Genomic DNA, 13,285 nt, shown 5'->3' with positions numbered 1-13,285 from the left:
AGACAGAAATGACACGATGACATAACATGATAAATAGTATATTGTTATATGAAGCGTCCGTCGCGCAAAATAATATAACTTAAGTTTATGAAGAGAGAAGACGGAGCCCTCTCCTCTCCTCTTACATGCTTTACTTTACTCACAAGTGTGTGAATTGACCTGGATATGAAGCGTCGGTAGCGCCAAATAATAACTGTTAAAGCGCTAAAACGGGAAAAAAAAAATCAGCAGCAGCGGTCATATTTCAGCAGTGGTGCGCCGCTGCTAGTTGCACATAGGGGAAACACTGCATGGCATGCTGTTTTCTCTGGCAGTCAAGCTAACACAAGCTAATCATTCAAACGCAGTTCAATTGTCCATTTCTGTTGCACACACATTCACGCACACTCATCTGGATATCATGGTGTAACATACACCTAAACAACATGTGCTTGGAAGTAGTGTGTGTTGAAACCCTGTTCGTGTGTGTGTGTGTGTGTGTGTGTGTGTGTGCTGTTTTTAGACCCTCCCCACTCAGCTCTTATTGGCGTTTGATAACACTATACTATTGGTGGAACTACCCATGTGCTTCGCTGAAAATCCGAAGATGATTCGTTAAATGTTAACTTATGCCAAGGTGTTGCCACAGAAAAAAAAAAAAAAAAATACTAGCATAGCTGTCAAGTCTCCCGTTTTGGCCGGGAAACTACCGTATTTTACCCCTCTTTCCCGCCGTCCTCCCGTATTAGTATTTTCCGGTAAATCTCCCGTATTATAATATAATAATAAAAAAAAACAAAAACATTCCTGTGCCTCTCCAAACTGAACTCTGTCACTAGCCTTGCGAGAACTGCCACCTGCAGTAGCCTGGGTGGCAGTTGTCGCGAGGTTAATGTCGACAGAGGGTCTGGTTGACAAGTGGTTATTTTAGATTTCCTGTAGCCTACACCCAGGGACGGGTTTTGCTATGGGCAATGTGGGCGACCGCCCAGGGCGCAATCTATGTGAGGGCGCACGAGCGCCCTCCAAAAAAAAAAAAAATAAATAAAAAAAATAAATAACTCGCCAGTTTTCTAGACTACCACTCATTTCCACGTCAAGTTAGTGTAGTGGGCGCTGGGGCGCCCCTATTATCACGTTTCAACCAAAGGAACGGCAAATCCTGGCGGTTGTGGGTTGAACGGGGGGCACAGACAGGAATACAGTTGAGGCTCATAGTGCTCTGCGGCGCAAAATAACGGCTTACCGGCGCCACAACGCACTGTAGGGACTGTTCTTTACTTATGGAGGGACTGTCAGGGGAGGAGGGTGGCTGGTTGACTTTTATTTTATTTTTGTATTTGTATTTTTTTATTGTTTTGTATTGTTTGAAAAACTTCCCTTATTTTCAAATCCAAAACTTGACAGGTATGTACTAGAAATGTCCGTCAAGCCAGAAATCCGGCGCCATGCCGGAGTACTTTAAGTCCTGCATATATCTGCATTTTCAGCTATGCTTTGCAACTAACTTCAGGTTTCAGCATTGACACGGATGCAGGAAATGCACTTTATAGTTAATAAATGAACCCTTCATCTTCTTTATTGGCTCCATCAACATGAGACAATCACTTGGAACTCAACTTTAACATAACATTATTTTAAATAAAATTTGACAAACGACATCACAAAACTTTTCTTGTTGCCGTCAAACGGTTTCTAAACAAAAATCACTTTAAGCAGCTGTCTTTTTAAAAAAAAAAAAAGTTTCTTTGGTTCAACAAAAGAAAATGTCACAACAACTAATGATTTAATTAAAACAAAACAAAACAATATTTATCTATTCAGAGGGAAAAATCTTAAACAGCAGTCTTTAAAGTTTTAACCAATTATAGTTTCAAATATAATCTGGACATGAATATCTGTCACGTGACAACAGAAAATCTTTTTACACTTTTTACCTGATGTGGAGTAACAAGCTTGTTGAAACCATCGAACAGCTGCATTATTGCTGATAATTAAAACTGTCTGATGAAGAGTGGCGTTGTTATTTTGGAGGTGAAGTTCGTTTGATGCCTCAGCTTTGGCACTGTACTGTCTTTAACTTCATGAGTGAAATAACTGCAGAAAACAACACATGTATTGCTTTTAAACAGAGGGTAAGTAAAGCACCCTGACTATGTGTGTGGGTGCGTTGTCACACAGCATGTGAGGGCCCTCGGCTCAGGTATGACTTCATGGTGGCGATGAGCTCGCTCTCCTCCTCCAGCGTCAGATCGAGGTAATCCTCCTCGTGACGAGAGATGTCCTCTAACACCTCATTCACCAACTCGTTGTCCGCTGGAAACGAAACCAGGAAATGATAATTAATTCTAAGAAGTTGAAGCCTGAATGACTGAAACTGTTGTTTTTGTGTGAACATGTTTTTCTTCAGGAATGTTTTCGCAAATTCCTGTGAGATGGTACATAATAGTCACATGAAATTTTCACCAATGGTTGGAAGTTGTGTGCAAATGCTGCCTAAGAAATATGCAAATCAGCCAGATGCATCAATGGCCTATGATTAAGGCCCAAAAATTTAATTCTTGAAAGGCCGAGCCCCTCACACCATAAGTAGGATGAACTTGGAATTCAATACACAAGTACAGCTCCATGTGCTCCTCAAAAAAAGAAAAAACATCCAGGAACCATTAAGGTCCACTGGACTGGATTTTCTGCATTTTTAAATCTTTGAAAAATGTATTTTTGACATCTCCTCCTAAACTGTAGGTCTGATTCACAGAAAATTTTCTGTGGAACATTATTTGACCAAGCCGATCAGTAATTTTCAAAAGCTTGTTGATATCTTCGTGGGTTTTGAAGATATTGACCAATGAAATTTAGAGGGGGCGTGCTCAGCACATAAACAGACCTAACCCCATAACTGTTGAGCCAATCATGACAAAAACTTGCAGGAAATGTCCACAGAAGTACCTGAAACATACCCTGAAAGTCTCATTCAAGTCAAACTCTAAGGGGTGCCACAAATGTCAAAAAATTGGTGTGGCACAACACAAATTAGACTACAAATCAGATATTGTCCAATCTTTACAAAACTTGCAGGATATGTTAAATTCTAATGTTGAACCTAATTTGAACATTTTTTTTTGCCCCCGATACCAGTCCTTTAATATCTAGGAGCTGCCGATACCAAATTCTGATCCAATATTTACACTTTCTTACATAATACAGCAGCACAGTGCACACTATATGTTTGACAACTGAATAACTCTGTAGTGCATTAAGGAAAAAATCCTTGCATCCAAGCTGCTTCAATTTTTATTTATTTTAAATTAACTAAACAAGTCTTAAATGACAAACACTCCATTTAATCTTTATGCCCTTGTCTCCAGGGAATGCCTCTGACCCTTTAAGAGAGTATTCTCTACGTGGATTCGGTTACATTAATAAAAAACTCTTATGTGTTTTTCATTCCTGGTGCTTTTGTTGCACTTTGTAGTGGTGTGGTGAGTGTGGTTATTGTGGGTTCTGTGCCGCTGACCGTCTCTTCTCCCCCTCTGAATAAACACCATAAACGCACAAGACTTTCACACTGGGCTGAAATGAAATGAATGCTCAGAATTTTGGTAAAAAAACATAAATAAACAGTCTCATATAGGCCTGTCACGATAACAAATTATGCTGGGCGATTAATTGTGTCAAAAATTATTGTGATAAGCGATAATATTGCCTAATATTGTGCTTTTAAGACCATTTTTATTAATGTTGTAATTTTGTTGTTTTTAGACCATTTTTTAAACTTATATAATGATAATAAAGGCATAATGATGCAAGTACACCCTTTTAAAGAGAAATAAACATTTATTTAACAGGAATATTTAGGAATGCAAAAAAAAAGAAAATATACATATCCGAAATAAATAAATAAATAAAGACCTTACAAATACAAAAAAATAGACTCTCAGTCTCTCACTCTCAGGTGTGCAGTTAAGTTGGTCATATTCACTCTTTTTGTTGAGATGGTTTTAGAACAAACCCGGCATACTGGCTCGTCCAAATTACTGGGCTCCCCTCTGTCATTGGTTTTAAATCCAAAATACTCCCTCACAGGGGCCATGATATTTGGTTTAGGAACAAGTTCCATGTCTTTTTCTTACGCTCAACTCTTGTTTTTCTCCGCCTGGTCCCCCCCTCACGAAGATCGCACTGTGTGTATGTAGCCCATAGCCCCGCCTCCCCCACAGAGACAAAGACACTCGATGACAAGAGCTTGCCCTCCGTTCATTACCAGGCATGAAAATGGGTCAGGGGTGAAAAAGGTGAGAAGGATACGAGACCCGGCAACTGCTAGGGGGTCCCAAGGTTATGCTCCTCGATTGTTTTTTTGGTGGATAAATGAGCTTCCAAATGCTCATATCTGATTTCTTTTAGATTTACTCTAGTGGTGGTCACATGCAGAATTAACAAGATTGCACAAAAGCAAAAGTATGAATGTACAATTAAGTGCAAATAAAGTATCTTTACATGTTCACATGTGCTGTATAAGAGACAAGACTAAAAAGGTTTTCCTCTGGCTAAAATGTAATGCATAGTAGGCTATGCCTTCACATTGCACCTGTCATATTTCATCCTCCGTCTCATCATGACTGGGGTTAGTGTGTCCCTCAGCTTCATTGTCCTTGGGACTGGGAGCACCACTTAACGTTAATTGCGTGCACCCACAGGAAAAAAAGCAAGCATATATTTTCTTTTAGTACAGGTTTAAATTATAACAACTTAATGCAATACCTAGTAGGCTAACTGGCCTCTTGAAACAGACACCTAGAAGAAATACACAATTTGCCAAATCCAAACTTACACATTACACACTCACCAAAGTTAGCTAACGTTAATACCTGCTATGATGGCACTGTCGGCTCCAGCTCCATCTCCGTGGTTAGCAACACCAGCAGCCTCAGCCCGTCAACCAATGCCGCGGCCCAACAGGTCGGTTATTTTGAAGCACTTTGCTGCCTCTTCTTGTAAAGAGTGTAAGTTTTTTGACTGCGGCTGAGCCAATCAGATTTCAAGAAAAATGAGAGCCTCTTTCGTATTGGAAGAGGCCGCTCCTATCTCCTCCTTCAAGCATCAAAACACAAGATTGACACCTACGATCCCTCTGAATATCTCACAGCATACAAACAACATGGGAGGGACGCGCACTGCAGCACAGCCAGGGGCGCCGCCAGGGATTTTGGGCACATGAAAAGAATTTTTACTGGGCCCCTTACACAGCCGGCCAGGAGGTCGGCGAAATTTTTTTATACTATTTTACATAAAACTATGCATTTTGATGGTATTTTTGACTATCATTCCCATATTTGTGAAAAAAGAACAATCTCTTCCTCCACTTCCACATTCCTCCCTGACAAACTTTAAGAGGATCCTGGACCTGGCTCTGTAGAGTGTACGTGACATACATAAATTATATAGTATTTCTTATAATGTAGCCTAACTATTGTAATAGCATCATAGTCACTGTTTTGTTTTACTTAAAGGTGCTTTCAGTGATTTGACCAAAAATAACAAAAGAAAATGCGATTTTCACTAACAATGCCCCACTGCTCACTGTCTCCCTCTTGTAGGTCTAATTTATCTCCAAAACTGTAGACTCACAGGTGGTGGCATTGGATTTGGGGTGAAAAAATACATATACGAGGCTATATGGTCGTTAATCTATTGAATCTTCTGATATCCAGAATATGTAAACATTTCTCTGACTGCATTGAGAGCAGTCACCCAGTCTGCTGCACACCACAAATTCTCCTCTGTTCCTAGTGCAATTCTTCCATTTCAGTGATAGCTGAATTTTAACAAAACAAAAAAGTTAATAATAGATAATAATAGATTCATCCTTTATATCTTTTGTGTGTATTGTTTTTTGTTCTCATCTTACATTTGAGTCTATAATAAAGTTTATCATTATTATTAATTCAACACACAGCTGCTCACCTCCTTCCTCGTGTGGGGTTACTGGTTCAGGGGCAGGTGGAGTTGGGGGCTGACAGACAGCTGCTGCTGCTGCTGCACTTGACGTATCTGTTCTAGGGCTGACCCAAAAAATTCGAAGCTTTGAAGCTTCGAAGCTTCATTCGATGGCACGGGATTGGATTGTGAATTTTTTTTTTGGAATATTCGGCCATTTTTTTCTCCCTTTTTTGGGGGGACCTTGAATGCAACACCATCTCCGACAAGGAAATAGAAAGCCTGACGTGCAATGAATGGAGACCAATTATCCTGCTTGAAAACAGACAACTAAATTCTTTCAACAATGTGACTCAAAGTAATGATAAAATAGATTTTATTAATGTAAAATAATATGCTGATGGTGACATTTTCCACCGGTCCGCTGCGCTCTGAGTCTGGTGTCTGTGACACATGCTGCTCTGAGTCGCGCATCTGTCTGCTTGCGCTGCAGTGCGCGCCGAGGGTTTTAATTTTTAGTGTTAAATCAAAAGTTAAACACTACTTATCAGCAACTAGAAGTGTTTTTTCGTCTGTGAATATTTTTATCTTAATTCTAGGGTTGCAAGAAACTACCTTTTCGCCATAATTTGTAAGTTATTAACTTTTTTGGACTTTCTTTTTTTTTTTTTGCTCAGCGCACCCCCCCCCCTCCAGAGTTTTCTTCAGAAATATGAGCTAACATGGGGAGAAAAGTGAGCTAGCTTATAGACCACGGACAAAGTTAATATTCCATAACGTTCCACCACATGAACCACTAACAAACCCACCTTGCTTTTTGAAATACTGGGAGACATACTGTCGACCCTTTGCTTCTTTCTCCTCTGTTAGCTTCCTTTCTTTACGTTTTTGGCTACCTGATTTTTGAGGCATATTGCCGTCTCCGCCTCCTTACCTGCTGTCTGTGACAAATTACGGCGCACTGCAGCTGATCCAGTCGGACTGAACCATTTTATGTAAATGGAGGGGGGGGGGGGGGGGGGGTGTTCATGTTTCCAAAACAAATAAAGTTATTGTTAACAGTACATTGTAAATAAAATACATTTGTGATTATAAGTTAGTTCATAACTTAGTGTCATATTATTTTTTGTCAGTATTATAGTTTTATTAGGGGCCTCTCTGGGCCCCTCTTAATCATGGGCCCCTAGAATCCTTCTCCTTTTCCCCCCCCTTTTCGGCGCCCCAGCTGACAGCTAGCAACTAGCTTGACATTCACTAGTCTCATCGGGCCAGCCACACCGGCCCATTTGGTGACTGGCCAATCCTCCATTGAACGAGACTGACAACTTCTCACATGAAATGCCCGTGCGCATATGTTCGCTACATCTTTTTTCTGTGGCTTCGCTCCACAGCCCACAAGTAAAACCACCTGCAGGTGATCTTGATCTGATCTTTAAGATCAGACCACGACATCCCAAGTTGGACCACATGTGTAAAATTATTTTGACATCGGCTGATAAAGAGCACCACCAGTTCCAAACAAGTTTTGCAAAATGTGTCCATAAATCAATGGTGGTTTGTCCAAACCTCTTTTTCTCTCCGATTTCTAAGTGGATTTATGGATGTTTCTTCTGGATGAAGTCACACTGAACAATATCCTGCTGAATGTCTATTACATACCATAATATCCTGTCTGGTCACCATGGTTACAATGTCCTGAATGATGCATTATATGACAGACCTGTCACCTTTGCGTCCTACCTGTGGAGTTGGAGGAGGTGCTGGGCTCCTCAGAGGAGGGTGAGGAGGAAGAGGAGGTGGAGGGCGGGGACACAGACAGGAGCTCCGGGGAGAGGACTCCCTGGTTGTCCAGCAGCAGCTGAGTCGCTGATTGGACATCTCCACCTGTTAGTCTCAGAGCTGCTTCAGAGACACCCCGCTCAAAACCCAGATACAACAGCTGCACAGACACACAGAGGGAGGAGTTTGTCACGCCCTCTCAGGCTTTAACACACTACAGGGGTGTCGGTTTGACCTTTGACTTTTAGGATACAAAATGTCATCACTTCATTAGTTCATCCTATTAGACACTTTTGTCACAGTAAGCGTATGAATTCTTGAGTTATGGCAAAAACATGTTTTGTGAGGTCACAGTGACCTTGACTGTCCAACACCAAAATCAAATCAGTTTATTGCTGAGTCCAAGTGGACATTAAAGCTATAGTTGGTAATGTTGGAGAGCTAGCAAGATTTGAAAGTGGCACCTCCTCTAAGCCCCCCCCCCTCCCCCTCCCCTCAGTGCTCCGTCCAAAGCCATGCCCCCACAAACTTGAACACGCATCCTGCAGTACACTGACAGAGAAGCTAATGTTAGCATTGGGCTAATACGAGCTACAAAAGTGGCTAAGTTGGCTAACGTTACATATTTCTTGAAAATACCAAATCCCCCCGAAGCAAAACAAATAATTACCTGTCCAACGGAAAGACAGCAACCTCTGCATCACTTTTCAGGCCCTTTAGCTCCCTCAGTTGTCTCCACCATTCAAAAGCTGCTGTTGACTCTGGTTTGTCCTCTCGCTTTATCTAAAGCCTTTTTCGTCGCAGCCTTTTCTGCCTCCGACTTTCTTTTCTTAGCCTGTTTAGCGGGGCGAGCCGTTACAAGTAGGGATGTCCCGATCCAGCTTTTTCACTTCCGATCCGATACCGATATTACAGCCTTGAGTTTTGGCCGATACCGATCTGATCCAAGCGTGTATTATACATAGTTACTTATTTTGTTGTCAGTCATGTTAGAAAAGGTTTGATCAAGCAATATTACTCTAACAAGAACAACTACTTAATCGGGATAGTTAGAATGATCCACAACAGTTGGTATGAGAAACTGACCTGTTTATTGTTAACAGGGTTAAATAAACAAACTTTAAACTTGAACATTAACATTAAATAAAAAATATAGCTGGTTTGCTTTGGCTGCTTTGGCCCCCTAATAAATANTACCCTTCCTACCCTTCCCTCCGTGTGTGTCTGCATGCTGGCCTGGTGGATTGATAGTAAGTGCTGGAGCGGATCACTGGAATGGACTGCTTGAATCGCGGAGCGCTGGGCTGGCCGGAAAACCTGGATCAAAGTCCGATCTGATGCCGATGCACGTTTTTTGCTAATATTGGCGGCCGATACCGATCCGAATATCAGATCGGGACATCCCTAGTTACAAGTAATGCTGGAAGTGGTACTTTTGGCTGCATTTTCTCTGCCATTGTTCAGCAAACTTATTCTCCTGCTAACTCATATTTCTGCTGAGGAGTGTGCTGAATATTTCCGGCAATGGTGACACGTGATGAGTGCACGCAGGGAGGAGGGAGGAAGGGACAGACGGGGGCTTGGTTAGGACGAGACATGAAGGCATCTGATTGGTTCTTTACACTCGCACCGAAAGGCAGGGATTGGTCAGAGTTTTTACAGGCCTGCAGCTGCCACAAAGGTCAGATTTTATTCGTTCCTTTTTCTGAACACATTATGTATTGATTACTCTCAGGATGGAAGGACCATTTCACCCAGTATAACAAAAAGTGTTTCTGAACAGGATTACCAACTATAGCTTTAATGCCAAATTTGCAGAAGTTTCCTCAAGGTGTTTTTGAGATAGATGCTCACAAACATCAAACAAATGCAGGGTCACAGTGACCTTTGACCACCAAAATCTAATCAGCTAATCCTTGACTCAAAGTGGACATTTGTGTCAAATTTTAAAAAAAAACCCATAAAGAGGTTCCTAAGATATCACAATCACGATCACGAGAATACAACAAAGAGGTTCACAGTGACCTAGACTTTTCACTACCAAAAATTAATCAGTTCATCCTTGACTAAAAGTGGACATTTGTGCCAACTTTGAAAATATTCCATTAAGGGGTTCTTGAGGTATCGCGTTCGTGAGAATGAGGCAGACGAGGTCACAGTGGCCTTTGACCTATGACCACCAATATCTAATCAGTTCATGGTTGACTCCAAGTGGACAATTGTGCCAAATTTGTAAAAATGCCCTCCAGGCATTCAAAATATCGCGTTCACAAGAATGGGATGATCATCTGCAAAGGTCCAGATGATTCCATACAGTAACATATTGACTCCATAACACATTTTTAACATCTACAAATATCGTTGTATTTTGTTGTTACCTTTCAAAAGAGACTAAAACCACCCCTGTACTCCTGATCTCAGAGTACTGTGGGTCTGCCTTGGAGAGGTGTTGTAGATTCATTTTACAGGAGTGGTAAGTAGGTTCTAGGAGTAGGAGTATCTTTACCTGCTCCACCTTCTCCGGATCGACTACCCCCTCTGTGTTGTTATTGGTCGCCTGGGCAACTTGACTAGAGTCCTGGAGGATCTTAAGACAACACAAAACAAGTTCAACAACTTAAACTTTCACCACTTACTGGAGTCTTTCAGAGCTTTGACGACAGCTGAGCCATCTCCATCTGCTGAGGAAGACTCTCTGCCTTTTTCTCAGTAGTAAAAAAAGTATTCAGATCCTTTACTGCAGTAAAAGTACAGGTACTGACTTCGTAAGCTTTGTTCATGTCTCCGTCAGCGAGGTGCAGAGCTCTGGCAGCATCCCTCCTGGAGTATCCCATCTCTGTGAGAGTGGAGATGTCCTCCATCCTCTTGCTCCTCTTCTGCCTCTCCCTCTGCTTCAGCTCCTCTCGCTCCTGATCAACACAACACTTATTATTCTTATTATCAGGCCCACACAGAATCTGTAGATTATTCAAACTGTTTTCAGCGGTGATCCAAAATGAAAATCTGTGGAATTCTGCAAAAAAAAATTATTTTTTGCTCATAATGTAACAGACAACGTTCACTTATGATACTTATTGTTGTTGAACAAAAATAACCTCACACAATACATTAAAATCTAAAATTACCTCAAGTAGGCTAAAAGAAGTACTTAGAAGATTTTAGTAGAAACTCTGAATCCAAAATTTGATTTAATCATGATTACTTTAAGAAAATTAAACATTTGTTGGAAAAATCAAAATCAAATCAACAAAATGTGGGACACATGGACATTGAAATGGTAGGTTCCATATAACAGCAGATCAAAGAGGGACATCAGACAGCCAGGATTGTCACCTAGCTGCTAAATGACACTTGGGGAGCAGTCGGGCGGAGAACAAAAGAGTCCCTCAGAAGGACACTCCCTGCTGTGTGTGAAGGCAACATGTGGTATCCCAATTTGCTTGCTATCAAAATGGAACAGGAAAATAAAATAAGACAAAGGACAACTAAATTCCAGTGATGGATCAACTGAACATACTTTCTGGACTCAGTGTGGACACAATTACCAACTCAGCATAACACTAACAACTAACAGCCTTCCCTTCCCCCTACAAACTAAGAAACTGTCTTGAAGAAACTGTAGATTTAGCTTAACACAGTCTCATGTCTTTTGTCTCTTGTTGTTTGAATGTTTGCTATGTGTAAATGTACTACAGGTGGTTTAGACTAATCTAGAACGTTTGTAATGTGTGTTAAAATTTGATCATCCATATCTCCACAACCACTAATAGGAAACATAAAATGTTTGGTGCCATTCTGATCCCTTGAACGCCAGATTTATAAATGATCTCCCATGAGATACTGAGGTTGGTTAATTTTTGGACCAAAAACCCATTCTGTTTTCTCCTACCTCGGACCAATCTCAACAGCTTCATCTCCGCAGCTCCAACTTGGACTCAGGCCTCTCTAAAGCAGCAACTGCAGCTCACAGGAATTGCAAGTATAACTTCTTTTCTGCTAACCGGGTGAATGTCAGAAAACGAGACCAAACCTCGGTCCTGAATTCCCCGCCACAACTGCTGTTATCTGGGAAGGTCACTAGTTCCTTGGTTTCTGTTGCACATGTTTGCTGTTAACTCCAGTTTGCATTCGTCTTAATTGTTTTGTCATAAGTGTATTAGTGTAGTGTTGTGTTTTTCCGTTTGTAATAAATGTTCTGTGTAGAAAAGTCAGTCTTTTTGTTTTCTATAGCTTGCATTCAGTCACTTTACGCCTCTGAGCCTGTTGTGTTTTACTGCTTAAATTTAATTATTCCCTAAAGGTCATGATTCTAGCATCACAGTTACTTTGGCTAATCACCAATAGAAATTGTGTTAGTGTTGTTAACTCTGAAGCTATCTTGGTGGACAAATAGTTAAAGTTGGGTTTTCATTGCAATGCTGATTTGTGCTGAATTATAAGTTTCAAATAAGAGCTAATTTTTCTTACACTTCTCACCACACCACTAACTTTGATTTTAATGCTAACTGAATACAACACACAATTGTCACACACATGCACAGGAGGTGGAGAAGACAGTAACAACATTCTGAGTATTACAAGCAACATCTATATTCTGAAAATCTGCGGAGAATCTGTGGAGTTCAGTGGGCGCAGATACCGTATGGGCCTGGTTATAATCAATAACCATTTGGTCTGAAGGATAAATAAAAGATAAGTCCAACTTTATGTCTTCCAGTGACGTGTCCTTTGTCTGATCAACAGTCCAACAGCCATCAGTTTACTGAGAAATGTTTAGGTGAAATCTTCAAATGGACCTTTTCAAGTCCATTTGTGCACCAGCCTTGCCTCACAGCAAACTGTACAACTCATTTGATGTCACTGACATGCCACTGTAAGTATTAAATCAATGTAAAAACAAGTTTTTGGCTGTATTTTGAAAAATCAATCAATGAGACCTATATACGTTTCCACTCATGGAAACCCATAATGAATGGTCAGCATGAGCCTTTAATGGGGTCAGTGGGCCAGAATATGTGTGATACACTGGACTGACACATATTTAAGGGTGTTGATGGAGACATGAATGCTGGTCCCTTTAAACTTACAAGTAACATCAGGAGACTTCAGACTCAGAATCAGAATGCCTCTTGTGTCATAGTATCATTAAAAAACACAACGAAATTAGGAGTGTTACTCCTGTAAGGTGCTGAAAGTTAAAACCACATCCTCCATACATTCAACCTTATACTAATAAATCATAGACAATAAATATCTGTAACAGATAAAAAACTGCACATAGGACTGCAAATATGTCACTTCTCTCCCCTGACCATATAAACTCTACAGACTCCATGTTTTACGACTAATGTGGACTGACAGAAGCACAGGGGCTCAGGATTACTTAATTCTAGTGGCTTTATGTGACCAGACAAAGGTTTTGAGATCAAAAACAGCGAAGGAAAGACACAATCTGTAGTTGTAAATGTAAAAAGGAGGTTTTGTTTGTCTATTTGTTTGCTGATCTGTGCCATCAGTACGAGCTGTGCAGTGTTGTTTGATATATATATTGACATACATATATATATATATATATATACACACACAC

At 40.7% G+C, this 13,285-nt stretch overlaps 1 protein-coding gene across 2 annotated transcripts in view; it reads right to left on the bottom strand.

Annotated features, from left to right (window-relative positions):
* Positions 1-1,521: 1,521 nt before the first annotated feature.
* Positions 1,522-13,285, bottom strand: part of nub1 (negative regulator of ubiquitin-like proteins 1) — a 50,355-nt gene continuing 38,591 nt past the window's right edge. For both annotated transcript variants that reach the window (XM_050056652.1, XM_050056653.1), the window contains 4 exons: positions 10,461-10,607; positions 10,205-10,285; positions 7,660-7,858; positions 1,522-2,295 (listed from right to left, as the gene is read on the bottom strand). In XM_050056652.1, coding sequence (XP_049912609.1) covers positions 2,153-2,295; positions 7,660-7,858; positions 10,205-10,285; positions 10,461-10,607 — 570 coding nt within the window. In that variant the 3' untranslated portion in view covers positions 1,522-2,152. The remainder of the gene's footprint in view (positions 2,296-7,659; positions 7,859-10,204; positions 10,286-10,460; positions 10,608-13,285) is intronic.

The sequence above is a fragment of the Epinephelus moara genome, chromosome 11 (genome assembly GCF_006386435.1).
Source record: "Epinephelus moara isolate mb chromosome 11, YSFRI_EMoa_1.0, whole genome shotgun sequence".
Classification (NCBI taxonomy): domain Eukaryota; kingdom Metazoa; phylum Chordata; class Actinopteri; order Perciformes; family Serranidae; genus Epinephelus; species Epinephelus moara.
The sequence above is the reverse complement of the archived record's forward strand: the minus strand, read 5'-3'. Positions and strand labels throughout refer to the sequence as shown.